This window comes from Gambusia affinis, linkage group LG06, assembly GCF_019740435.1.
Source record: "Gambusia affinis linkage group LG06, SWU_Gaff_1.0, whole genome shotgun sequence".
Taxonomy (NCBI): Eukaryota; Metazoa; Chordata; class Actinopteri; order Cyprinodontiformes; family Poeciliidae; genus Gambusia; species Gambusia affinis.
In genome coordinates, this window is record NC_057873.1 from 27,269,851 (window position 1) to 27,297,850 (window position 28,000).

The following is a 28,000-nucleotide window of genomic DNA, read 5'->3' on the forward strand; positions in this document are numbered from 1 at the left end:
CCATGTAGAAATCTTATAAATTAATATGTATGAAATTTAAAATTTTAGGATTTAATTTGCATATATAAATAAAAAAATTCTGGCATGGTTTCGCCACCCCTTTAAAAATTCTCTGGAGTCGACCCTGAAAACCGGAAGAGAAATTCCCCAAAGAACTCAGAACGTTTGTCATTTGATTGTCCTGTTACTGTGATTCTGTAAATGACTAACCTTTCAGATGACGTTTGGCTGAAGGGCGAAACGAAACTTTGTAAAGTATTCTGAATGGTGGGCTGCACAGTGGGCGCAGTTGGTAGAGCTGTTGCCTTGCAGCAAGAAGGTCCTGGGTTCGATTCCTGGCCCGGGGTCTTTCTGCACGGAGTTTTCATGTTCTCCCTGTGCATGCATGGGTTCTCTACGGGTTCTCCGGCTTCCTCCCACAGTCCAAAAACATAACTGTCAGGTTAATTGGTCTCTCTAAATTCTCCCTAGGTGTGAGTGTGTGTGTGAATGGTTGTTTGTCCTGTATGTCTCTGTGTTGCCCTGTAACAGACTGGATGTCCAGGGTGAACCCGCCTCTCCCAGAACGTAGCTGGAGATGAACCAGCAACCCTCCTGACCCCACTGGGGACAAGGGTGAACAGAAAATGGATGGATGGATGGATTCTGAGTGGTATTCAATGCAGTTTATACCAAAAGTCTTGAGTTGCCCTGAACATATGCTTTGTTAAAAATTAAACTGATTTTTTTTGTAACTAACCCCCTCTTTTTGAATAGAAATATGAATAGAATCTAATTGAATAGAATATGGCTGATTAGCATAAAATAAAGAAAAGAAAAATATTATCAGTGAGAGAGTTCCTGCATCGTGTCAAGTGACCTGCCAGCTGAGCAGAGCAGAGCAGAACTGTGTTTACCCTGTCTGCCTGTGCAGTCATCTGGCAGTAATACCGCTCTCTCTGCGGCATTATGCAGGGGCAGCCCGCTGCTTTAACGTGTCGGGGTGGGTAAGCACGCTAATCAAAGACTTTCAACCACAGCAGACTACAAACATCTCCAGCGGTTCCTAAAAGCAACGCTAATTTGTTCTTTTTTAGCATCGCAGCTGTTCTGTTACTGTTAGCGGTAGCGTTAGCACGCTAACTTGTTAGCTCTGATTTGCTATTGATTTTACTTTGGGATGACGCGGCGAGAAAAGTGGTTTTAACTGTTTCCTGTGCTGATGGTATGTTTCAAAGCTGTCACCTCGCGTTACTGACTTGCGTTTCTTTATATTACTAACAAGTGCACATGCAGTAGGTTTCGGTAAACGTTTCCACATCATTAGCTAACTTCTCAAAGTTTATGTGCTATGTGGCATTCCTCTATGTAACTACTTTAGCAATATTAGCGCAGTGTGGCTATTCCTCAACGTAAACCTGCCGCTAAATCTTTGGAGAACGTGTTTTCATTGAGTCGCGGTGTCGGTGACGACTTGTGTGTCCCACTTTGCGGACTTTCGGCTAATGACACCGTTATGTATTTCTCTTTGACAGCAGCTGATAGATAAGCGGGCAGCCACACTCAATGTCCAACATTTGGGTGTGAACAATGTCTCTCCTCCTAATATCCTCTCTTCTAATCCTCCTGTCGGGGGTTGTGCTGTTACGTTTCCTGTTCAGGTGAGCCCTGCCATGTTTCCGCTGTTAAAACTTGAAAGAGCTGGCTCTAACTGCGTGGCTGTTGTTTTTTTGTTTTTTTTAGATGGCTGTTCTGCACCTTGGCAGTCCGATTCTTCCGGGCTGCGCTGAACGCAGAGCTGAAGATCAAATCAGTAGGGCTGTTTTCCGTCAAAGGAGTCAGTATCCAGTTTCACCCCCAGCACACTCTGGTAAGAAAAACACGACATTCATCTCATGAATTGTGACCGGCGGTATCCTGTGAGGAATGCAGGAGAATCTTATTAAGTTAAAGCAATTATTGAAAAGTGAGCTTATTTCCACTTATAAATTCAAAAAGGTTATGCTCTGTCATACAGATATATTGTTACACACAACTCGCTATTGTTAATTTTAGGGCCGAAACGATTAATTGTAATAAATTGATAATTGAAATAATCGTCAACTAATTTAACAAGGAATTAATCGTTAGCAGGAGTGTACAGACTCAAAAACAGCCAACTTGCTAAAGGAACAACTTACTCTGAAGAGTAATTGAGCCAAATCTGCACATAAATATATACATTTTCCACTTAAGATGGGGGGGGGAATTAAAAAAGGAGTTTATTTGTTTGCATCTTTTACTGTATTTCTAACAATGTGTAAAATCTACAGAATGTGCCCAATGCTTTATCCGATTAATCAATTATCAAAAATGGTTAGTTGCAGCTGCCGTTTCTGTTGACTAACCTCACAGATAGAAATACAAATTAGTCTGTGATTTTAGCCTCTTCCAGCACCGGCTCTAGTCGTTGTCCAGACAGTTATTTTTCGTTAGTTGGGGCCTGTCATGCAAAGCAATGGCAGGAACCTATTGTTATTGGGGCCTGCCATGCAAAGCAATGGCAGGAACCTATTGTTATGCACCTATTACTGTTAATGCGCCTCGATCCGCTGAATGGACCCCTACAAAAGTGGTATCAAAACGTGCGGCTTGATCACAGCATTGGAGCTATTACTTCTGGTGGGATTCTGAGTTAATATGGCGACAAAAAAAGCAAAAAACGCTTCTTGCCATTGTTGTGTATGGGGACAGATTGGATGAGTCATCACAGCTGCCAGTTCATGACTGACAATTAAATACCATAGCAACAGAACGATCAGCACAACAGCTCAGACAGTCCTCTGGTGCGTGTCTCGTGATTGGTTGAGAGAGGAGGAGGAGGGAGGAAGAAGGACAGCACGAGCGGACAAGAAGTGAAGAAAGCAAATTTCAGCTCATACGCTCATTTTAACATGCAAGTCCGTGTCAGTTGACGTTGTCGCGATTCTCCTCATGCCGTCGATCGCGCTGCAGCTTTCTATGGCGTCGACGCTAACTTTCAGCGTCGGAACACCGGGTCCAGACCGATGCGCGCGCTTTTGGCAGGCCCCCTTTAAATTTCTTCAGAAATTTTCTAGTTTATTTTTATTCCTGTTCAGTTTAAAATTAAAATGTTTTCTGTTTTCTTTTTCATTTTTTTTCTTTCCACATAGTTTCCATTTATATGCTTGGAAGGGGAATTTATTTTGCAGAGACCAGTTGTGACTGACTTACTTGTAAAAGGTGTTAAAAGGTCTTTGCAAGTTAGCTGTTAGCTATAATCCGGAAAAATAAACAAAAATGAATGTTTGAAATATCCATCCTGTGTGTGATGAATTGATGTGTTCCACTTTTCAAATTAAATCAGTCAAACCTTTCTGACTTTTCTGTTATTTTCTAATTACTTGAGCTGCACCAGTGTAGTAAATACCAAGTTGAGTTATCGCAACATACTATAGAATAAAATAGAAAATGCTTTATTGGGAAATTGCTGAACTTTTTTTTGCGATTCTCATTTTTCTCTGGTCAGGAAATCGACAGGATTTGGTTGTCGAGTAGACTTCTGAACCAGGACTTACCGTAAGTTGCCGTGCTCTGTTTTTATAACTTTACAGCAAAAAAATAATAATAATTTAACTACTAAATAATAACTGCATCAGATTGAGCTCAGTGTTTGTCTTCAGGCGATATCTAGCGTTATGCGTCGGTGACACCCGAGTCAGGTTCGACCTTCAAGTACCGCTGGGCCCACTGCTGAAGACCGGTCATGGAAAACAGACAAAGACTTCCGTCAACCCCAAAGCACTCCGCTTTCTGTCCCAGGTATGAAGACGGCCCACGTCCGTCTGACTTCTTCTCCTCCTTCTTCTTCTCTGTCTTCTTTTGGCTTTTTTCCTTCAGGGGTCGCCGCCACTTAGCTTTGTCATTTCTATTTCTTTTCTTCCAGTTGCTGTCTTTCCACGTCAGCTCAGTCAACGTGATGGTGCTGAACCTGGCTCTCTCCGAGTCGCTGTGGCACATGACGGTCACAGGCATCACCTTGTTGCTTGACCATCAAAGTAAAAGGTGAGAATTTTCCCCATTTCATTTACTAATAAGATTCAAAACAGAGGGGGGGAGGGAGTAAAAATACAAAACAAATTTTATTTGTTTGTTAAAAGGTTGGCATGGGATTTCTCAGTGGGGCAACTAAGTAGTAAAGTTCTCAAAAGCAGCCAGTTGGTGAGTTTTTATTTATTTCATTATGCTGTTTTTTTTTTTTTTTTTTTTTTAAGGGTTTAATTGAGTGAGTATTGGTGATGATCTGTTTCCTGTAGGATATATGTTTGGCTGAGCTGGCCCTCAGCCTGCTGCTGTCGGGGGACGTGGCCCTACCGGAGATGAAGCCAGGCTGCCTGACCCTCAATGTGAGGACGCTCACAGCAGAGCTGCATGAGGGCCTGTTCCTCAGCCAGCTCCTGATGTCGCCCAAGTCCCAGAAAAAAAAACACCCTGCTGTATCTGGTGAGCAAGGTGTGTGTTGTTTTTATTATTATTATTATTTTTAATGCTAAATGTGCATGTATTGGTGGACGTCACAGTGGGTTCAGTAAGGGACGCTCCAATGAGTCGGCCAGTCAGTAAATCGTCCCTAATTTCTTTAAATTTAGGAAATTAAAGACATCTTCTGCTCTTAGAAGGTGTCAAAATCAATCACTGTGCATCTTTCCATCAACATTTTCTTTTTTTTTTTATTCACATTTAGGGCGGTCAATACAAACGGAAATTATTGAGATAAGCAATAATATTGTCGTATCGAGACCATTTTCAAGTAATACATTGATAATGGCACAATAATACAAGTTTGCCCTCTGAAATACTAACACATTTAAATTTTGTAAATAACGCTTCTCACTGCAACTGGAAGGCAAAGGTAAAAGGTAAACATAATTTTATTTGTTTATCCCATTTTCAGCAAGAAGGCAATACAAAGTGCTTTACAGGAATTCATTGAAGATATTTTAAATGTCCAAAATGAAACACAACAACCAAAAACGATAAATAAAATGCAAATAAAAGCCACACACAACCAAAATAGTACAACTGGACAAAAAAATGCATTAAACCCCTTAAAATTAGTTTTAGATCTTAATACATAAACATTTTCTAACACGTGCAAAAAATGATGTTCAGGATCCAGGATATATTTAATTCATTGATGAATTAAATGAGTTTCCGTCATTCTGGAAACAGAGCGGACTCTGAAAATACCAAATAAACACATGAAAGCTACCGGTTGTAATGTGACTAAATGTAAGACTGTTTAAACAGCACAAATACTTTTCAACGCTCTCGCTATGATATGCATCATTTAACACCTTGCACCTCTAGCCAACATTCAGTTGATTAGTAATCTAGTTCATGTATCACACGGCTTAACATGTCACTGCATGTTTTCTGCTGCTACATTTGCTTAGCAGACGTTCTGTCCAGATGCTCCTCGCTATTATTTTACTTGTTGATTTATTTAAACCCGATCCCGTTTCCTGTGAAGAGTGCGACGACGGTGAATTCATCCGCACCGAGACGGTGGAACAGTTTCATCGGCTGCTCCCCCACAAGGTCGGCGTGGAGTTCGACAACACAAACGTGACCCTGTCCATGCACAGCCAGAAGAGGCGAGTCAGCGTCAAATTACAGCAGCTTACACCTGGGTGTTATTTGTCAGAATCTAAATCGGTAAATTTTAATCTTCTTTTTTTTAAAATATTTTTTCTTTTCGGGACTGAACAGACACCTGAATTGGACGCTGAAATCTTTGAAGATGAGTTACGAACATGACGACGAGCAGCATCCCCTGAAGAGCTTCACTCCTGAGCTGAGCTTTCCTCACAGCAGCCTGGAGCTCATCCTGGAGGGTCAGCTGGCCTTCCAGCGCTCTACGAGAAAATAAATTGTAAAACAAAAAAAAGCAACGTGTAACATGTTTATTTTTTGTTGTCTATTGTCAGATGGACTTCTTCTTTCTCAGAGCAGGCAGAGGATCCTTTGCGTGAACACGCTGAAGACGTTCCTGCAGGTGACGGGACGTCCGACTCTCCGTGTTCGTCTTGATGGTCGGGTTACTCTGCCTTTAAAACGGCTTTTGTCCCAACAGGTTACGTCCATTGACATCTCAGGATCGTTCACAGCCAATACCTGCATCGTGCACTATCGCCACCAAGAGTTCTCCCATTGGTTGAACTTGTTTCCCTGGCAACAGCTGCTCCACAGGAAGGAAGCCCACAGAAAGAGGCAAGCTGCCAAACAATAAACATTCCCGGGTTTTTATTGGATCTCTCGACATTTATTAAACTCCTTGTTCTACCTCCTTTTTCCTTATCAATGTGGTTTTTTTGTTTGTTTGTTTTTTTTTTTTTTGCATCGTTCGCTCTGTTGTTTATCCCATTACCCTTCCGTTTTGCACAGTCCATTAGATTATTTTCCCACCCTGGTCTTCCTCAGGCGTCTCCCCCACTTGGACGCTCCTGTGATGATCTCGTCCTCAGTGTCCAACGTCAACGTGTCCGTGCAGCTGGGGAACACCACGCCCTTCGCTCTGGGCTTCATCGCCGCTCACGCAGGTCCGTCCCGCTCACGCAGCGCAGCATGTGATTGTTATATGGCTTTCATTTTCACTGCTGAGACAGTATGTTGCTGCTATTAACACTGTTTTTTTATAACCCCAAACAACCTCCTGTAAAGTGACTTGTGAAATTTTCATACACTTTGAACTTTTTCACGTTTTGCCACTTTACACCAACAAACCTTTATACGATAAACAGGAATTTTGTAGTAAACGGACGTTTTCCCTGTGAAGTGGAGGGAAAATGATGCATGGTTTGGTTTTGCGACCGGCCTTACATCTTTAAAGACTGAAAAGTTTGCCTGTTTCTTTTTGCATAAAAGCTGAAACCCAGCCTGATAAAGAACATCTGAGATCAGAAATAATAAAAAAAATCTTTTCACATTGGACTAGAGTCATTTATGTACAACAGAGGACCAAGAACCGTTCCCTGTGGCACACCATTGTTCTGCACACAGTAACCTGAGGTTCATAGCGTTCTGATAGACCTGCTCTCACTTGTGTATTTATTTTTATAGAACTGCAGCATCTTCTCGACCTCAAGGTCGACAACGACAGCTCAGATTCTCAGAACCTGCACCAGCGGGCCTCGCTGACCCTGGACAGCTTCTGGTGGAGAGTGGGTCAAGGCTCTCACATCCAGCAGGCTCCTCACCCGCCGGGTAAACACGTGTGGGGCGAAGCGCTAATTCTAGACACCTTAAGTCTCCAGGTAGGAAAGCATAAATGATCACTTCTCATCAGTGCTTGTGCTTTGTAACTATTCAGACTTTTGTAATCGGAGTTGTTTACTTCTTTGTGCGTCCCAATTTTTTTTTGTCTTGTCCTCGTGTCTACTTTGCTTTTTGGAGACATGTTTAGGCTTTACTCTTTAGGTTTAAAAGCATAGTGATACAACTTAATAAACACTCACAAGATGATAGTTTCATTTTTCAGTCCCTCCAGGGAGTAATGATATTCTATTTATACAAATTCACTCGTCATTTGCTAATTTTGCACAAACTTGCAATTTTTATCGCAACTTATCTGCAAACCTAAACATTTTCTGTATTTCCAGTCGCTGCACTCGGCTGAATGTTGACCCGTACCTTTGTCCCCTTCTAATTTAACTTCCTGTTTCAGAAGTCTCTTGAAAGCCAAACCTGTAAGATGAAAGCCTGCGAGACCCTAAACGATACATTTGTCTTTAATTATTTATTTATTTTTTTCACAAACCATTCTTCTTCTTTTGCACTTTGATGATTTATTTGTTTTCAGGGATTTTAAGAAGGTATTTGAAAATGTTGTCTGGAGTTTTAACTGTAAATATTAACCATGTTAAACTAAACTGTTTTGGGGACAGTTGCAACTTTTTTGTAAGATCATCTTTCGGCAAAAATAAAGCTTAAATTTGAAAAAGGCGCAGTCGAAACAAATCTTGCAACATTCTGGAAGGATGGATTTTTCTGACTTTTTTCCAGGAAGCATAAGCAGCAGCCTTGCTGTATTTAGAGGTTTCTCATGAAGTCTGCTGAAATTGAGTTAAAAATTAACCTACAGTAAAAGTGATAAAATACTTAATTTGAACAATTATTGTTATGCAAAGTTAATTTCAAACAGAAGATTTGTAAAAAAGAAAATATACAGCTTTTGTCTATGAGTAGAAATAGTCTGGTTTCAGTCATGAATATTCTCCCTTTTCTTTTTGCTCCAGGGGAGTTTGAACAGACCCCAGTCCGCCTGCAGCAGCCAGCCTCCCAGCCTGAACGTGGAGTCCAGTCTGAAGGGTCTGCAGGTGGAGCTGTCGGAGACCTGCGCGCTTTGCCTCTCTTGCCTCCTGTCCCTCCTGCGGGTTTCCGCTGACCCTCAGCCTCACCTGCCAGACGTGACGCCCGACTCGCCTTCTGGAGACGAAGCCGTCAAGTCAGGCCACTCCTCCTCACAGCCCAACCTGCTTTTTAAACTGGACTGCTGTCTGGACGACGTCAATGTGTTCACAGTCTCCAATGTGGCGGGTAAGAAGACGCTTCTTTGAGAAAAACAGTTAGTCAGATGTTTAACGTTACTCAGGTAGGATTCTTTGTTAAGTACTTGGGGCAGAAGTGGAGTGTGACTTCCTGTAATTTTAAAACCATAAACCAGATAAAAGTTTATTCCAATTTACTTTGTTAAGGTGGGAGAGGCAACATTTCTAGCTTTTGATCACTTTTCTGTCACTATGAAACTTAAATTACTCACTATGTAGGAGTAATATAAGATTATCTACCCTGCTTCTGCTGAGGTGGTAAATACCCCCAAACCTGATTCCTTCATCACTGTTGGTCTCAAAACCTGAAAAATACTTTAGGGATAGATTTAACACAACTTATTTTAGAAAAATGTAATTTCAATTAATGCTACAAAATATTTCCCCAGATTTTTTTTTTTTTTTTTTTTTACCCTATTATTTCTTTTGAAAATACATAAGTGATCTCAAGATGTAGGTTTTATTTACTTGTATTTTCGACATTTATTTAACCAGTAGATTAATTCATGTTTTTCCCCCCCATTTAAATCTTTTTTTGTTTTTTGCAATATTATCCTGGTCATTCCAAACGGCACCTTAAAACTAATAAAAGAGCAAAGTTAGGAAAAATGTGCGTGTGAAATTATTCCATCTGCTTGCAGCAGCTGCTCCAGACAAAAGCATTTACAACGAGATGTTTGTATATTTAAATGAATAACAATAGTTCAAATTAAGATGAGTGTGCAGCTGATTCCAGAGGCAGGTTATTTGAATACTTTCCTGCCACCTGAGTAGAAGCTTTTGTTGCTTTCAGGAAGAACAAGTCTCGTAAATAAACACAAGAATTTCTCATTCTTTTATTTTTGTAAAGGGATGTACATTTGTGGATGTGAAAAAGTAAACATGAATGTTTTCTCCTGACTAAAAGACGATCAAGCAGCAGAATATCAAGCAAAGTTTTCTATTAGAGTTTGAAGGACTGATGCTCCAAACGGTAGATTTCATCAAGGACATGTTGGAGTTAATCAGCTGTGGGCAAATTTGTCAAATCCAGCCATCAGCAAACAGGAAAACTCGTTTATTGCTTATCATCGTTTGACTCAAATTCCAACCGTTTCCCAGACTGATATCAGAGATCTCATCTCACCAGAGTGTTTTGTGTTTCAGGAGCCGTGTCTCTGCGCATGGACACCGTCAGCATCCTGAGCTCTGCAGAGAGCTCCAGAGTGTCTCTGCAGGAGATGAGCTTGTCTCTGGTGAAAACTCTCACTGAGAACATGGAAGCGTGCTGCCCCGCCTCCCAGACCCTCGACCCCATACTCAAACTCACCTCAATAACCGTCTGGTACCACGTCACCACACCCAGCTTACAGGTAGCCGCAGGTTTCTAACGATGCGTTTTCCCACGCCATGTTCCAGAAACAAGGCTAGTTTTCTGAGGCTAATTTATTTCAATTTATGGAAACCAAACTGGGGAAAGTCAGTATTTTTTCTTTACTTGTGAGTTTTATATGTCAGTACACCATTACCTGTCATGTATTATGAGGCCCAGCAGCTGTGACAGAATTATTGTTTTTTTTGTCTCTTTTCTCCCACGCACTAAACAGCTGAATAAATACTCCTACTCAGTTAAATTCATGCAAAACAGATTCCAATTTCCACATTTCCACATGACTTGACTTAGTTTTAAGCTGCTACTCTTATCAGACAGTCTGGAAATAAATTAATGTTGGACGTCATTGTTACATTTTGGACTCCATCGTTGGGCGTTGTGGGTTGCAATTCTTCCTTTTAAATCACAGAAGCCGCATGAATAACTCCAGCTTGTTACTGTTGAATACAGCTAGAACGAACAGGGTCCGAATGGTTCTACTTCCATGTCTGTACAGGTTCAGTGTGAAGACGAGCTGGCTGTAGACTGGGCTCCACCGGACCACATGGTCTTGTTCCAGCACATGACCGAAGCTCAGGCCTGTTGGCGTATGCTCCATGGCGAACAGGAAGAGAACAGAGACGCGGTGCTGGGTCAGACCAGAAGCTTCTCCATACGCCTGGAAATGGGTTCGACTCGCTTGACGGCCCACGTCGGCGAGAAGAACTACATCCTCCTGCACACCCAGGCCTTCTCCCTTTCAAAGCACGCCGGCTCCATACACATACGCTCCCCTCTGCTCATCTTCAACTTCGACGGCAACAACATCGTCTCGTTCAACGAGCTGGACGTGGAGACTCACGACGAGCTCACCGAGATGCAGCTGCACAGGGACGCCTTCCCGTTCCTAGCCACTCCCCACAACCGAGTCTGGGTCCTCAACTGCCCGTCTCTGTCCGTGGAGTTCCCCTACCAGTACAACTTCTCCAAGACCTTCGACATGGCCATCGGCGTGCAGAAGTGGTTGAAGACTCTCCACCTCCCTCAGAGTCCACCGCCGTCCGAGCAACGGCTGCCTCCCGACCTCGTGTTCAAAATCAGCCAGTTCTCCTTCGTCTTTCTGGACGACATCTTCGAAATCAAGCTGAGAGACAACTACGAGCTGATGAAGGACGAGAGTAAAGAGAGCGCCAAGCGCCTGCAGCTTCTGGACAAGAAGGTGGCAGAACTCAGGAAGCAGCACGGAGAACTTCTGCCCGCCAGAAAGATAGAGGAGCTGTACAGCTCGCTGGAGAAGAAGCACATAGAGATCTACATCCAGCGCTCGCGCCGACTCTATGCCAACACTCCCATGAGGAAGTCTCTGCTGACCTGGAACGTGTCGGACCTGGAGCTCGTCGCCCTGGCTGATCAGTGTTTCCACGGTCCGGAGAAAGTGAGAGAGCAGCTGAGGGACATCGACAGGATCAGTCCCTTCCCCCGAGACGGGCTACCTCTGGTGGTTCAGTGGTGTCGTGCTGTCAAGTTTAAGCTAAGCGCTTTTCTGGGTAAATCTTATCATTTAAAAAAAATAACATTTAAATCAAAATATTTAAAAATCTTTTGACTTGATGTCTAATTTTCCAAACATGTTATGTTGTCAGTGAGAATTCGAGATTATCCCCGCTACCTGTTTGAGATCCGGGACTGGGAGCTGTCGGGACGTCTGATCGGGTCGGAGCAGGACGGTCAGGCGAGGGCTCATCGCAAGCAGACCGTCCCGCTTAGAGCGCCGTGGGGAGATGTGACGGTCCACAGAAACATGCCTCCACTCAAGTTCTACTATGATTTCAAATGTAAGTCCTGCACATTTATGTGTAGACCCTGCAAAAATTATTAAATTATTTTTCGGTCAAAGAGAAAATATTCCTTTGTTTTCCTATTGCAAAATTAGTTCTCACTGTCCAAACTTTTTTAATTTAGTCGGTTGTAGGCATAGACTGATTACATTCTCGCTGTATGATGATAATAAAACTAACAGGCTTTTTTTTTCCCGCAAGAATTTTAATCTAAATGCAACAATGCGCACCACTAAGTAAAAAGATAGTTATGCTAACCGTAAACCACTAATCATGAACAATAGATCCAATAGCACTAATCAACGTGGTATTCAGTGGACGCTAATGCTAAGCCACCAAATTCAACAGTGTTGGTTGGTATTTAGCGGGAGCTATTGCTGTAGCGCTAAATTCAACCATGTGTTGATAGCTTGTGTTTTTTATATATATATATATATATATATATGTGTGCCGGGTCAAATTGGTCATTGCATTGCTCAGAAAGTGAAACTTTGTAACAGACCTTTTCCCTCAAGGTTTCAGTTGCTAACTCTGTTGCTAATTTTGGCTAATTGACCATCAATGTCTAACAGCTTGGAAGAGTTCTGAACTGTCAGTAAACGAAACTTCAACACAGACATCAAACTGTTTTCATACCAGTCAAGTAATTTAGTGCTTTAGAATTTATTCGGAAAAATTTATTTAACAGGAGATAAGTGTGCTAAATGTTTTCAAAGTTAGCAAAAATGTTAAAGCGCTAAACAAAAGAATTAGCTGTGCTATTAGCGCATCGGAATAATCTAATTCCTTTTATTTAAAGCAGAGCAACATTTATTACTAATATCACTAATGCTAATGGAACACTGTAACACATTGAGAAAGTTATTATATTTGATTATTTAATATTTGATGCGTTCAGTTCATCAGAAGCTAAATAAACACCATGAGTTATACTGTGACAATGTTAGTCATTTTTACACTTCTGTTCATCAGTCCCATATGTAAAATGGGATTGATATTAACAACCAGTATAATTTCCATGTATTTGCTGGTCTGTTTTTTTTTTTTTCACAGTGTTGAAAGGGTAACAAGATATATGTAATATACATCATTATTAAATATAACACAAGAAAATTCATCACCAGCACAGAATGATGCCTTAACATTATTTTCTGGTTCTGATGAAATCGCTCTCTCTGCAGCCAACATCTCTCTGTATACCATCGTGTGGGGGCCATGTTGGGACCCTGCCTGGACGCTGATTGGGCAGTCGGTGGACCTGCTGACCAAACCCACAGCTGATCCGTCTCCCCCTCTGGCCTGGTGGGACAAAAGCCGTCTGCTCCTGCACGGACAGTGGCTCATGAACATCGAGCACGCCAACCTGCATCAGCTGGCTACCGAGGTGAAGCAACTTCTTCTTTATGTCTTTGCTCGATTCTACTTATGTCATTGAGATTATTGATATGTTTTTGAATATTTCCTCAGTTCTGTCTGTTGTTTTGAGTGTTTCTGTTTAACACAATCGGTGTTTGGGCTTTTCCAGGATCCGTACAACACAACCGAGAACTTGCACTGGGAATGGACCAAGCTGAACTTCGACTGGAATCCTGGGGAGTTTGTGTTTAAAGGGAATTTGGACGTAAACGTCCGGACGGCATCAAAGTAAGTACCAGCACTTGGAATGAAATCCATTCCCACATTCATAGATAAGATTTTAATAGAAAATCCCCGCTTTCCATTCCAGGTACGACGATATCTGTTTCCTGCACTTGCCCAACCTCTGTATGACCCTTGATCTTCAGTGGCTTTGCCACGGCAACCCCCACGACCACCACGCGGTCATGGTCTGCTGCGCCGAGAACATCGCGGACGTGACCTCGGGACAGCCGCACGACTCCTACCGAGCTTTTCGCTCTGAAAACCTCAACCTCTCCATCACAATGGACCTCAATCAGAACTGCTTCACTGGTGTGTGTGAGAGAGAGCCGTCAAACCTCAAAGATGAACCCTGGGCATGTTTAAAGACGGCATTCATCTTGTCTTCTAGAACCTCCCGAGCCTCGAATCTTGCTGTACAGCAGCACCCTGCGCTGGATGCAGAACTTCTGGGCCACCTGGACCAGCGTGTCTCGACCGATCTGCAGAGGAAAGCTCTTCCACAGCCTCAGGCCGGTCCGCAAAAAGCTGGGTCAGCACTACAAGCAGATGTCCTACACGGCCGCCTTCCCTCAGCTACAAGTGAGGTTTTTATTATTTCCCTAAAGCCGCCTGACGACGACTGTGTTTTATCGGCCGAATTGATATCCACTTGGGTGACAGTCGCCATGACGATTCTTGTTGTTCAGTGTTGAAATTATTATTGTTTTTCAGAAATACTCATTTAGCTTTAAACAAAATTGATTCATCGTGCTTAAAATTTCAAAGTGCTTAGAAATCTTCTTTAGATGCAAAGTCTTCAAGGCCCAAACTGCCATAATTCAAAGTATTAATTAGTGCCACATGTAAATGCATAAAATAAGCACTTATAAGTTTTAAACATTTTAAATTTAATTAGAAATAAACACACTGGATAATGTGACTTATCTTTACACCTGTACCAGCTCTCACATGGGTTTAAAGCTGTAGTATGTAACTTTTATAAACAGTATTTTTTTGTTAGAACTGTCATCATGTCATGAGAGTGTAGTATGAAACAGATATGTGAAAAAATGTAGCTCTTCTGCCTCCTCTTGATAGCACCATTTGATCAGAAACAACCAGGAGGAAGGTCTTAGCGCTGTCAGTCACCCTCGTCTACATGCTGCTCACACCCTCCCGCTCTCTCTGCTAGGCAGAAGCCTATTGTAAATGCTAAGGCTAGCTGATAAACAGATGCAAAACTGTTTGGAAATGGGTCAGGACTGTTAGCGGAGGTGTTTGGGATCGTAAACACCACCTGGAACAGAAAGTTTGCTCTTTGCCATTAACACATTAAGCAATGCACTAAGACCCTCCACCTGGCTCTGATTGGTCGTTTCTAACCAAATGGTGTATTTCTGCATGTGGCAGTAGGACCACAGGGAGGAAGAAGGAATAACTTTTTTCACAATTGATCTGTCTCATGGTGACAGACGTATGTACAAAAACATTTTTTTATGAAAGTCACCTACTGCATCTATACCTGGGTTCAGAAAACTCCCATAGTCTTACACTTCATCTAAAAAACTCAGAGCTTCATAATTCATTTCTTGCCGACCATCCAAACAAAGGATGTTAATAAACCTGCATTGTTCTTCTTTCTGCTGCAGACAACCTTTTGGTCATAAGGAGTTAGCTGTAGAGCCAGAATATTCTTGACTTTTACTTTTACTTCTAGATAGTTGAGCCCATAACTAGTTTTTTAGAGGCTTAAACCCACAGAAAGGTTTCAATTACCTGCATTTAATCAGGTTCATGCATGTATTGTTTATCCTTCAGGTGCATTACTGGGCTTCCTTTGCGCAGCAGAGAGGAGTCCAAGTGGAATGCAACAAAGGTCACGTCTTCACCCGTGGGACTCAGAGACTCATCCCACAGGTTAAAAAGCATCATGGGATAAAAAAAAAAAAAAAAAGCTTCTCTGTTTATTTTTTTTCCTCAGACTCTGCACATAAATCTACCTTCTTTTAAAAAAAAAAAAAAAAAAAAAAAAAAGCCGACTCTTGTGTGTTGCTTTTGCAGCCGGCACTGTGATGAGGAGGCTGATCTCTGAGTGGAACGTGACTCAGATGGTGAGTGAGCTGTCTCAGGTGACGGTTCACCTGATGGCCTCCACCTGGGACGAGACGGCCGACCACCAGATGAACGCTCAGGTGAAGAAGACTCACCTGGTCAGCCTGTCGTCGCTTAGCTACCAGCGGCAGAGCAACCGTATGGAGGAGGTAACGGCTGGAGCCCATTTCTGGTTTTTCATGGTAGCCGGGGAGGGCAGGCAATATAGGCTTAAAATGTTATCACAATATTTTGCCAAACTATTGTGACACCAGTAAAGTTGATGATGGGAACTGGTTATTTTGTCTTTTGTAGGAAATTGTGTGACTGTGATTGTGTCACAGCAATTATAGCCCCTCACACAGACACAGGCTCTTGAAAAACGTTCCCATTGTGTAATTCGCTCTTTTAGGACACCGGTCCCATAAAGAAGTGTGATTTGTATCACCAAATTGCACACAAGATTTTCAGATTTATTGGTATTTACTGGTGTTTCAATAAACTAACAGTGGAGAAAATAGCAAAACTGACAATGCGGACAGTTTTTTTTTTTTTTTGTAACTTCAATAATTGGAATTTATTGCAACAGCGATAAACCAGGATTCTTACCATGACAAATATCACGATAAATGATAAACAGTACGATAAGTACCCATTCTTGTTCAAAAAGTCAAACAATAATGTTGTTTGTTTGTGTGTGATTTCCGACAGGAAGTGAACACAACGGATGAAACAAATGCCTCTTACACCCACAAACTGCGCCTGGTGGACCTCCGTGCGTCCTGGACCACCATAAACAGAAACATTGCCTTCGGGCTGTACGACGGTTATAAAAAGGCGTCCGTGTTGAAGAGGAATCTCTCCACCGAAGCTCTGAAGGGTCTGAAGATTGACACACACCTGCAGACGAAGAAACTCAGGCGTTCCCCCTCCAACTACTCCCCGACCGCGGCTCTCGCCACTCCGGTCGTTCCCGCCGCCAATCGAGTAGAGAAAAGTCAAAACGAAGGTGAGCGTTCCCAGCCGCTGTGACGGCGACGATCTCCGTCGGGGGATCGGGACTGGCTCACCCGGATTTGTTTCTTTGGCGTTTTGCAGGAACGTCGATGTTGCAGAAGCTGATCGAGGAGACGGACAAGTTTGTGGTGTTTTCCGAGGAAGACTCTGGAGTGAGCGACCAGCTGTGCGGCATCGCAGCCTGTCAGACGGACGACGTGTTCAACCGTAACTGGTTCATAGAGCTGGTCAACTGTCAGGTAATCGCTCTGACGCTGCGTTCAGGAACCATCACGGTTCTAACAGGTCTCTGATGTGACCAAAGTGTTTTCCAGGTTTGGTAAAGTGTGGACTAATAATAAAAGATTAAATGAATAAATGTTATATTTAATTTAACCTCAAGTTGTCAATTACAGTATTTCCACCAGGTAGGCCTAGTGAACCAGGGTTTATGATCTTTTAAGTCCGTTATCAGAACTGATTGAACTGGTTTTATGACCACATGTCAGAAGATTACAAGATTTCTGTTCATCCAGGTTTTGGGCAGCCAAACCACAGAAACTTCAGCACCCAGTTGGGAAATATTTTGGGGAGGCGTGCTCCGATTGCAGTTTTCTGGCCGATCGTTGATCTTTTAAAAAGCCTGGCCTGCCAAATATTTAGTTCATCTAGTGAAACCTTGTCCAGCTCAGAGACGGACTTGGGCGTGACCACAACATGAGTCTGAATGCGATGATCTTCACCTAGATGATGCTGCGTGGCACAGAAACAGCCGGCTGCGTGCTGGTGTCTGCAGCCAAGGCCCAGCTGCTGCAGTGCGAGCACCACCCAACCTGGTACAGCGACACGCTGAAGCAGAAGACCACCTGGACCTGCCTGCTGGACGGCATGCAGTACTTTGCCACCATGGAGCTGAATCCCTCTGAGCAGGAGGACCGGCAGCTGTGGCTGGAGGTAGGCTCTTCTCTCAAGAGCAAAAGTTAAAGGTGTGTGGCCAAAGGGCATCATTTGAGAGGCGATGCATATTCCTCTAAAGTAACAAGCACTGCTTCCGAAAATGCTGGGATTGCTCATTTTTGGACAGCATCTTTAATCTGTTTTTTTGTTTTTTTTTCCTTGTTTAGGTGAAAAACATTGAGGAGCACAGGCAGCGTAACCTGGACTCAGTGGAGGAGCTGATGGAGAGCGGCCAGGCGGTGGGAGGGATGGTCAGCACCACTACAGGTACGGAAAGACTTGATGGTCTTATCAGTCCCAATATTAAAAAATAAAAACCTAGTCAGGCTAATTCTTTGTGCTCTGAGCGATGTCAGGCTTTTCCATTTATTTTACATTATATTTAGAATTCATAATTGCACTTTCTGAACCATTTGACTGAAGGTTTGATGCAGTTTTTTTTTTTTTCAATGTTTGACCAAGATGGTCAGCCTGTTGTTTCAGTTTCTCCGCTGTTTATTTTTCATTGGCTGTTCCACTCCATACTGCACTGATTGAAAAAGTTAAAGTTGTGTTGTTGTGGTGCAGAGTTATCAGATAAATTGGTAATTCAGTAAATTTATGCCTGTTTAAAAGAAAGAAAGAAAAACATTTTAGTCAATCCAGCACTATTCTGTTCTCAGTATGGCCCGATAATAAACTTTAGTTATCAGCTTTGGAAGTAAAATTTTAAAAAACAGATGAGTGTTTTCTTGACCGTGCTACTAAAGTATCTTCCAAATTCAGCAAATAATAGGAGTGAGAAGATCATACGGTTGAATTTTGCGTTTGGCAGACTGGAACCAGCCTGCGCAGGTGAACGAGTCGCAGCAGGTGCAGCGCATCATCTCACGCTGCAGCTGCAGAATGCACTACATCAGCTACAGCCACGACATCAACCCAGAGCTGGCCACGCAGATCAAGCCTCCGGAGATGAGGAACAACCACGAGAATGAGGACCTGCTGAAAAAACAGGCGGGTGTGTGTGATCACAGGAGCCGCACTGAAACCCAGTTTTATTATTTTCCAAATTCAACGTTGCTAATTATTTATTAATTTTTTTGTATTTTTATTTTTGGCACTTTTTTATTAAAATATGACAGACCAATAGCTAGTGGTCAACATTACCAACTACCAACTGTTGCAGTTCAACAGAACATTATTTTTTTTTACCAGATAGTAAAAAGTGTTTCCTTCTCGTTCCTTTGAAGAACTCAAACATTATGTGCAAAAACTAGGAATCCCATTTTTAACATAAAAGAAAATGTCCCTGTTAAAAAAAGCTTTAGAGTAAAACACAATAAAAATGCTTCTCGCATGAAAAAAAAAACTATAAAGAGTAGAAGCTTGTGCAGACTTCCATAAAGATCAGGACCACAGAAACTACTTTCTATCCTTCCTCTTATCGCACATATCAGCTGATTCTGTGAAATTCCACATTTCATTGTGAATTTTATTTCGCACATTACAATCTGGGATTCCGTCAGCGTTTTAAGCATTGTGGAAATCATGAACACTGAAGAAAAAAAAAGAAAAAATCAGTTCAATTATTTCTTCTCAGGTGCTGTGGAAACGTTCACTCTCATTCACCACGACCTGGAGATTTCCACCAACCCGGTTCAGTACGCCATGATCCTGGACATCGTCAACAACCTGCTGCTTCACGTGGAGCCCAGGCGCAAGGTGGGCAGCGACGTCAGCCTGCCGGGAATCTTTTTTTTTTTTTTTCTTACTTTCTTCATCATCCTGTGACGGTTTACGATTCTTCTCCAGGAGCACAGCGAGAAGAAGCAGCGGGTTCGCTTCCAGCTGGAGATCTCCAGCAACCCCGAGGAGCAGCGCAGCAGCATCCTGCACCTGCAGGAGGCGGTGAGGCAGCACCTCGCTCAGATCAGACGCCTCGAGAAGCAGATCTACTCCAACATCAGGGTGAGCCGCGCCGCCTCGCTTTTGAACCCCCGCAAAGATCAACAGGTTTGACGTAGAAGTTCAACAAAAAATGACGAGGGCAAGGAAGAAGTGGCATAACGTCATTAGTAGAAAGCAATTGACTTAATTTATGTATTTAAATGGAGCTAATTTGGGTTCTGACATCTTCCAACCTATTTCTTGCTTAGCTGCCCGGTCTGTCCTGACAATGGAGTATTAGAGCCAAGCTAAGAAAAAAACACAATCTTCCACAATCATTTCAGCATCCTGCTATTGATAATAATCTTATGCCGATGTTTTAATAGATGAATTATTTCCTTATTTGTGAAACCAGTATTTTGGTAATGTTGACACTTTAATTTGGTAATGTTGACGCTTTATTTTGGTAATGTTGACGCTTTATTTTGGTAATGTTGACACTTTATTTTGGTAATGTTGACACTTTATCTTGGTAATGTTGACGCTTTATTTTGGTAATGTTGACACTTTATTTTGGAAATATTGTGACTTTATTTTGGTAATGTTGACACTTTATTTTGGAAATATTATGACTTTATTTTGGTAATGTTGCCACTTTATCTTGGTAATGTTGACGCTTTATTTTGGTAATGTTGACGGTTTATTTTGGTAATGTTGACACTTTATTTTGGTAATGTTGACACTTTATTTTGGTAATGTTGCCACTTTATTTTGGAAATATTATGACTTTATTTTGGTAATGTTGACACTTTATTTTGGTAATGTTGACACTTTATTTTGGTAATGTTGACACTTTATTTTGGTAATGTTGACACTTTATTTTGGTAACGTTGACGCTTTATTTCGGTAACGTTGACGCTTTATTTTGGTAACGTTGACGCTTTATTTCGGTAATGTTGACGCTTTATTTTGGTAACGTTGACGCTTTATTTTGGTAATGTTGACACTTTATTTTGGAAATATTATGACTTTATTTTGGTAATGTTGACACTTTATTTTGGTAATGTTGACGCTTTATTTTGGAAATATTATAACTTTATTTTGGTAATGTTGCCACTTTATTTTGGTAACGTTGACGCTTTATTTTGGTAACGTTGACGCTTTATTTTGGTAACGTTGACGCTTTATTTTGGTAACGTTGACGCTTTATTTTGGTAACGTTGACGCTTTATTTTGGTAACGTTGACGCTTTATTTTGGTAACGTTGACGCTTTATTTCGGTAACGTTGACGCTTTATTTTGGTAACGTTGACGCTTTATTTCGGTAATGTTGACGCTTTATTTTGGTATAAATATTTTGGTAGTGCTATAAATAGAAAGGAGAAATGCATTTGCAGCAATGTGACTCATTCTAAATTCCACCTCCCTTTAGGCTCAAACCGACGAAGCGAACAGCGACGAACTGATGGACATGAACATGCGGCTGCAGAACCAGCTGAACCAGGAGAAGAATGACATGCAGATGAAGAGCGAGGAGCTCAACATCCTCATCAGGTCTCTCGTCGAGACCGACGGACCTTTCGAACAACGAGCGGGAAACGGCTCGAAGTGAAAAAAATCTCTGTCGTTTTTAGGTGTTTTAAAGATTTCCAGCTGCAGCGGGCGAACAAGCTGGAGCTGCGAAAGCCACCAGAAGACGTGGGTGTGGTGCGCAGGACGGAGATCTACTTCGCTCAGGCTCGCTGGTGTCTGACCGAAGAGGACGGGCAGCTGGGCATCGCAGAGCTGGAGCTGCAGAGGTTCATGTACAGCAAGGCAAGTAAAATTCACCATCTCTGGCGCTCAAGACGTCACAGAGGAACTAAATATCCACTTCTTGTTCTTTGTAGCTGAACAAGTCCGATGACACGGCCGAGCATCTGCTGGAGCTCGGGTGGTTCACGATGAACAACCTGCTCCCAAACGCAGCTTACAAGGTAAATATGATCTCATAATTTCAGTAAAGGCAGTGAGATGATATGAATAATTTACAGCTCTGTTAGGAGGTTAAATGCACTCATCATCTGCATAAAAAAAATGTCAAGTTTAAGACTCTTATTTAACTATTATTATTTTCTCTTATTTTTCTAAGATATATGCTTTTTTTTTTTTCCTGGACTCACAGATTGTCATCTTGCAATCCAAAAGTTGTGGGTTCGATTCTGCAGTAATGAGTGAATGTGGCCTGTAGTTTGAAGCACTTTGTGTCACACAACAGTATGACTAGAACAGTGCTGGAAAAACTCAGCCTATTTAATATTAGACATTTTTAGAAACTCGCGATATATCGGCACTTACATCGGTATCGGATGTTTGAATTTATTGGCCTGACTTATACTGATATGTTTTAAAAGTGACTAATATCGGCCAGTACCGATCTTACTGCAGATATATTGTGCATACCTGCTGAATATTAGTGGTAGTGATGCATGATATGTCAGCGCTAACAGCAATATTGGCTGATATTAGTCATTTTTTATTATTATCGATCAGATAAATAAAACTGGGGCCGATTAAAAACAACTGATATTTACCATCATCTCGTTGTCGTTTGTTTCTGGACGGAAGAAGGTTGGTCATGTGGTGTTTATTTTGTCATGTGACAGAGTGATAGTGATGCAGCAAAGGATTGTGGGAAGTTTAACAGAAACAGGGAACCACTAGCAAAGTCCACGATGTGGTTAACATTTAACGGCCATTTGGGATCAATGAGGTATTTTTGATTTTGATACATTTGAGCCACAGTTGAAAGTAGCACCATTCGAATTAACTCTCCACTGTTGTGTGTCGCAGACGTCCTTCCACTCAGAAGTAAGAGATTAAATAAAGCTTTAGATGAACAGCGTTCATGCCAGTGATGAGTGCATGTAAACGTCTGACTGGAACACGTTGTACTGTTTTCTTCACTTCTGCTGTTTTCTCCGTGTGTTCATGCATTTCTGCCTGGTGTCCTCCGTGCAGCGTGTGAGGGTACGTACTGAGGACAGACATGTCTGTGTTTGAACCCATCTTGTTTGTCCGGCTGGGATCACTCCGCAGCTCCTCTGAGAGGTTTTACTGCGTCGCATGTTAAAAGCAACTAGCTGCATGTGTTCCTGATGTCTCACGACCGCGTTCACGTCATCATCTCCCCACCTTTCCGAGCCGCGTCTCATCGTCGCTGACCTCGTCCCGTTTTTCCAGGTTGTGCTTCGACCTCAGAGCAACTGCCAGTCGGGGCGACAGTTTGCCCTGCGCATCTTCAGCAAAGTGCGCCCCCCGGTGGGAGGAATCTCCGTGAAGGAACACTTTGAGGTCAGAGTCGCGTCAGAATCAACTGCTGCTGCTGCTGAAGCACATTTTACTGCGGTTTTGCTTTCATTGAGCCTCTCTGCTGTGTTTAGGTGAACGTGGTGCCTCTCACCATCCAGCTCATGTACCAGTTCTTCAAACGGATGATGGGGTTCTTCTTCCCGGGCCGAAACGTTGAAGAGGAAGACGTCACGGATGAAGAAGACAAGTCCAGAATGGTCACTACTGGTACGTCGTTTTGTGATGAAGGCAGTTTTTTATCTCTGTACAGAGTTTGTATGGCTACTTCAAATCCTTGAAATGCCTGAATTTTAAGGTTTGGAAAGAGCTTGATTCATGTATCAAGACCTTGAAAAAGTGCTTGATGTTCAGAACGGCATAGTTTTGTAATAATGTCCAATCTAACATCTGATTAAAAGACTAAATTAGAAAAATTAGGTAAAGCCAGATATTTTCATCCACCTAATTAAAAGACACAATTTTTTTCCTCATTATTAATATTTTTTGAAGGGCAATTTTGTTTACGGAGACTTCATGATCCATTTTACTTATGGTTTTGTTTTTAAGTTGTTTTTATTTTCGTTATATTGTTTTTAGTTGTCATTTTATTTTGGATAATTAAGACATATTCCATTTTGCATTCTTTGCAAAATGAAAGTTTATTGAACTTTGAGAGCGCGAACTTGCACATATGTGCCATTATCTATATATAGAAAATGCTCTCAAAACAACAATATTATCATTAATTGTGATAATTATTAGGACGATTTATTGTCCAGCAAAAATGATCCTAACTGTGTGGATCCTGCAGCAGACCGATCAATACCAGCTTCTGTTTTCTCCATCCGCAGTGTTGGATTACTTGTGTGTTTTTGAGAACTGTGGTCCTGTATGTGTGTGTGAGAGTGTGTGTGTGTGTGGCTCTGTGGTGGTGGTAGGTGTAGCCTTCAGTGTCAGGCAGAGGGCATGGTGCTGACACTAATACATTGTGTGTGTGTCCCAGCTATCCCAGTCAAACCCCGGCCGCTGTCGGAGGACACCATGGGCGCCATGGGCCCCAGTAAGAGCATCACCCAGGGACTGAACCGCACGGCAGGGGTCAGGAGGTCGTTCAGGAAGCCTCCAGAGGTGGGGAGTCGATTCTGAATGTAAGCTGTTCAGGAAGGAGAGAAAGAAACAAACTGGTGGTGTGTGTGTGTGTGTGTGTTCTCCCCTCAGCATCCTGTGGATGACATCGATAAGATGAAGGAGAGAGCTGCTATGAACAATTCCTTTATCTACATCAAGATTCCCCAAGTGCCACTGTGTGTCAGCTACAAGGTGGGTTTCACCTCTAACACCAAATACACCTCAACTTCTCACACCGATCCGTTTATTTATTTTTAAGTAGTTGTGTCGATTTTCAGATGCTGTCTCACCGGTATCAGTTTGGATGTTGACCTGTTGTCACTAAATTCCTCCAGCCACAACTACAACATCTAAACCAATGATCACATTTTGTTCCCCTTTTGCCTTTTCCTTTTCATCTGCTTCCTTTCAAAGTTTCTCCTTCATTTTTAATGTGTAAAGCCCTTCTTGCACTGCGGGGTCCGGCCGGGCTCCGTTCGACCCGGTCCTATTGGCGCTATGGCCCTGGTTGTTTTGCACTGGGCGGTATACAAGGTGGGGAGGCTGCCACGTAAATCGAATTCTTGCTAAAGCTACCGAGGCGATCTCCCCAGCGACAGCAGAACAGTTTCCTTCTTGGGTCTCCTGTCCAGCTCCTTCTCTATGCGCTTCGCTTGTCAGCAAGGAAGCTGAGGGAAACATTCCCCCTTCAGGACTTCCCCTCATCGCAGTGTGGTCTCTGAGCTGGACTCGCGGCCAGCTGAACTACCGCTGCGGATTGCCGGGTTTTCCTGCTTTAGCGACGCCAGATCCCCTCATTCACAGCCTTACCCATTTCTGATCGGTTCAATTGGAGAAATGTTATTTACATTTACCATCAATATGTATGGCAGAAGAGGCGATTGTAATCCCAGTGTAGCACAGAGCGCAGATTCATCATTCAGATCAACTTCAAAACCCTGAGATTATGATTATGTACAACTGATGCAGACCACAAAGTTGAGATATTCATTCTGCACACCGCCGATACATTGCTCATAATTTAGATGCAGACATCACATTTTATCATTTATATCCAGACTATGGTGGGGACCACAGTCAGTGTAGTTTTTTTTTTCAATGCGAGAAAAAGTTGCATATTTATCTGTTTAATCCGGTGACATGATGCAGATCATTCCTTCAGCTTGTTTAAAATGATTTTAACCGAAAGAAAATAAAATGCCTGCGACAGACTGGCGACCTGTCCAGGGTGACCCCGCCTCTCGCCCAGGATGTAGCTGGAGAGGCACCAGCACCTCCTGACCCCACGGGGGACCAGGGTGAACAGAAAATGGATGGATGGACGACAATAAAATGCAGTTGAATATTCTGTCATTATTTAAAACCTTACGGGTAAGAATAGATTATGACAGGAATTTTTTGACACCACGTGTTAAAATGACAGACGTTCCTCTGAGATCTAGGCTAACCAATTACCGGCTGACTCCAAACCAGCCCGGTCGGGCCGGCCCGATTGGAACCGCAGCTTTCAGGGCTCCAGGGAGCGGGGTGGTCCCGGGTTGGAAGTGCTAATGCAAAAACGAGCCAGACTGGCCCGGGTCGGTCCTGGTCGGTCCGGGTCTGGCTGTGCAGTGCAAAAGGGGCTTAAATGTGTTGAATGTTTTGTTTTGTTTTTCCCCCTCAGGGAGAGAAGAGCAGTGTGGACTGGAAAGACCTGAACCTGGTTCTTCCGTGTCTGGAGTACCACAACAACACGTGGACGTGGCTGGACTTCGCCATGGCCGTGAAACGGGACAGCAGGAAGGCCCTCGTAGCGCAGGTATCAACACTTAAAAAATATTCACACCCTGACTTCAACATTTCACAAACCTCAGTGTATTTTGTTAAGTTACTTTCTGCCCGTCTAGAACATAAAATGCTATGATGGTTATAAAGTTGAAGGAAAATAAAACATTTTTGAATTTTACTATTTCAAATATATAAAAAGAAGTTAAATTGTTAGGGTTTTTTTTTCTTTCTTATGAAAAATTTTTTGAAAGGTCCACGTTTGTTTGTTTTTGCTGCTTATGGTTCTTCATAAATGGCTCCATGTTCCCGCCTAGATGATAAAGGAGAAGCTGCGGCTGAAGCCGGCCTCCGTGGCGGAGCTGCGCGGGAAGGCGTCCGACGGGAAGACGGACAACAACCAGCAGCAGCAGGAGGAAGACGAGAAGGCCCGGCTCCTCATCGGCCTCAGCACCGCGGACAAAAGCTCCAGCAAGAAGAGCATCTTCAGCCGACGCAAGTGAAAAAAGAGAAAAAAAAAGTAAAGCACCCCACACTGACGCAGCTCCCTCCGAGGAACACCCGAACGCCACTCCAGCTTCAAACCACTGTTGGAAGAGCGGGCGAAGCTTCTTCTGTAGTTCCACTGCATCACATGAGCCTGCTGAACTTGTTTTCAAAGGATCTCCATGGATATCTGGATGTCAAAATGACCAAATATGTGGTTTCGTGTTTTTTTTGTTTTGTTTTATTTGTGTGCCAATTATAGCATTTCATACACTGGGCAGCTCTGATTTACGAAAGCATTTAACTGACAGGGCTTGGAAATAAATTGAGGAGCGGTAAATTGGGAAAGCAAGAAAATGTATAACTTATCTCGTTAAAATGAAAGTTTACAAGTTTTATGTGAAAACGAGAAACCTTCTCATCTTAAACTCATTTTGGCGAGTTTGCATCTAGTTATAACATTCTCCTTTTAATGAGAAAATCTTAAGAGAATCGTTCTTAATAGCAAGAAACGTTCTCATTTGGCATCTCATTACAACTGGAGGCGTTCTCATTTTAACGTGAAGCGTTTTCCTTTAACAGGAAACGTTCTCGTCTTTGCTAGTTTTGCATCTCATTATATATAAAGAGAAACTTTCTCATTGTGAGAAAGTCTTGTTAACTAGGGACGTTTGCGTTTTAACAATAAACTTTCTCTATTTAATGAGAAACGTTCTCATTTAGGGAGTTTTGCGTCTCGTTACGAAATAAAAATGGCTCCTCCGACTAGATAGGACTTGTTGAATAAAGGAGTAAAGGCTCGCCATGACTCTCCCCCTCCTGCCTGCTTCCTCTAAACATCTAAAAATCCCAAGACGTTTTGCTGTTTTACCATTACAACTTTTCCGGTTAGAGGAGAAAATATAAAACGAGATGCTGCTCCTGAATTTCTCTCCCAGCTCCGTCAGACTGAACCGGATGTAATAAGTGTTGCATCCGGTCCGGGAATAAGTGTTAGAAACGTTCAATGCTACGTTTGTTGCATTGAACGTAGCAAGGCAGATTCCTGCTCCTCTCCTGCTGGCTCAGGAACACCGCTGCAGATCCACCACACACGCACACGCACGCACGCACACACACACACACACACACACATACACACACACACACCACTTTCACTACTAACAGCTGGGATTCCATTCATTTAATGCTAAATCTAAATTTATCAGTGTATGTCTTACCATATATGGTAGAAGCTGATCTGGGCTGCATGACTGTCACTGACATGAAGGCCGACATGTTTTCTATTTTTATTGCATCACTCAGCCTGCTGTTTTACTTTAACTTACCTCAGTGCAATTAATCAAGAAGAAAAACATCTTTGCGTACTTGATGGTTATGTTGAAAAGGAAAAAAAACAGAAGAGTGCATCTTCTGTAATTTTAACACTAAAGCACTTTTCATGCAAAGTATTTGATATTTTTGTAACCACGGTTGTTCCGTCACTTGTCTTGAACGTTTCGATTAAAGATTAACTCAACAGCAGCTTCCATCCCGCCGACTCCTTCTGTTTACATCTTGGTTAAAGTCACTCGTCTCTACAGAAGCTGTTACATTATATACACGTATAATATAGGATACATTTATTGGCCAACTGATTTATTGATCAGTTGATTTCTGGGCGCCGATTTCCTTCATTTTGGGGGATCGTGATTGGCTGATACTTACATGTGAAGCTGATTTTATCCCCTAATCTTATCTTCGTCAGCAAAGGTTTAAAAATCAGCCTCTGTCCTCTTCTGCTCTGCAGTGAGAGGTTTGACTGACAGACCGACCCACCAGGTCAGGTCTGAACGTTTACAATTAATATTTCTTGTGATATTTAGCGACATTTCAGACAAAAAAAAAATATCAGTCAAAATCAAAATCGGCTGGTCAAGCTTTTTAAAGATCTGTAACCAGGGATCGGCCAGAAAACTGCAATGGTGCAGCTCTACGCACATTCA

At 42.4% G+C, this 28,000-nt stretch overlaps 1 protein-coding gene across 5 annotated transcripts; it reads left to right on the top strand.

Moving 5' to 3' along the window:
- The first annotated feature begins 855 nt into the window (after window positions 1-855).
- On the top strand, window positions 856-27,539 carry LOC122833109 (protein KIAA0100-like). 5 transcript variants are annotated; one of them, XM_044120413.1, is made up of 41 exons: window positions 856-982; window positions 1,518-1,640; window positions 1,723-1,849; window positions 3,509-3,558; window positions 3,663-3,801; window positions 3,926-4,044; window positions 4,140-4,200; window positions 4,296-4,491; window positions 5,513-5,636; window positions 5,752-5,876; window positions 5,970-6,037; window positions 6,116-6,252; window positions 6,463-6,581; window positions 7,102-7,295; window positions 8,277-8,577; window positions 9,735-9,940; window positions 10,457-11,486; window positions 11,583-11,774; window positions 12,959-13,161; window positions 13,303-13,421; window positions 13,504-13,727; window positions 13,807-13,997; window positions 15,216-15,315; window positions 15,459-15,658; window positions 16,200-16,497; window positions 16,587-16,744; window positions 17,232-17,438; window positions 17,609-17,708; window positions 18,256-18,438; window positions 19,021-19,142; window positions 19,233-19,388; window positions 20,740-20,861; window positions 20,942-21,122; window positions 21,197-21,283; window positions 22,308-22,316; window positions 22,530-22,640; window positions 22,730-22,865; window positions 23,641-23,765; window positions 23,856-23,957; window positions 25,429-25,563; window positions 25,847-27,539. In XM_044120413.1, the coding sequence occupies exons 2-41, from the start codon at window positions 1,570-1,572 to the stop codon at window positions 26,030-26,032; spliced, it is 6,714 nt and encodes a 2,237-aa protein (XP_043976348.1). In that variant the 5' UTR covers window positions 856-982; window positions 1,518-1,569; the 3' UTR covers window positions 26,033-27,539. The 5 variants fall into 5 exon arrangements, with proteins under 5 accessions (XP_043976348.1, XP_043976347.1, XP_043976351.1 ...); XM_044120412.1 differs by having other exon boundaries at window positions 875-982; window positions 1,515-1,640; XM_044120416.1 differs by having other exon boundaries at window positions 875-982; window positions 1,515-1,640; window positions 4,296-4,482.
- Window positions 27,540-28,000: the final 461 nt, after the last annotated feature.

Excerpts from the sequence above, each read along its gene's own strand:
- LOC122833109 (XM_044120413.1), top strand. The coding sequence starts at position 1,570 with ATGTCTCTCCTCCTAATATCCTCTCTTCTAATCCTCCTGTCGGGGGTT. Across the intron at positions 5,877-5,969 it reads CCTGGAGCTCATCCTGGAGG|ATGGACTTCTTCTTTCTCAG; the intron begins GTCAGCTGGCCT and ends GTCTATTGTCAG. Across the intron at positions 23,958-25,428 it reads CACTGTGTGTCAGCTACAAG|GGAGAGAAGAGCAGTGTGGA; the intron begins GTGGGTTTCACC and ends TTTCCCCCTCAG.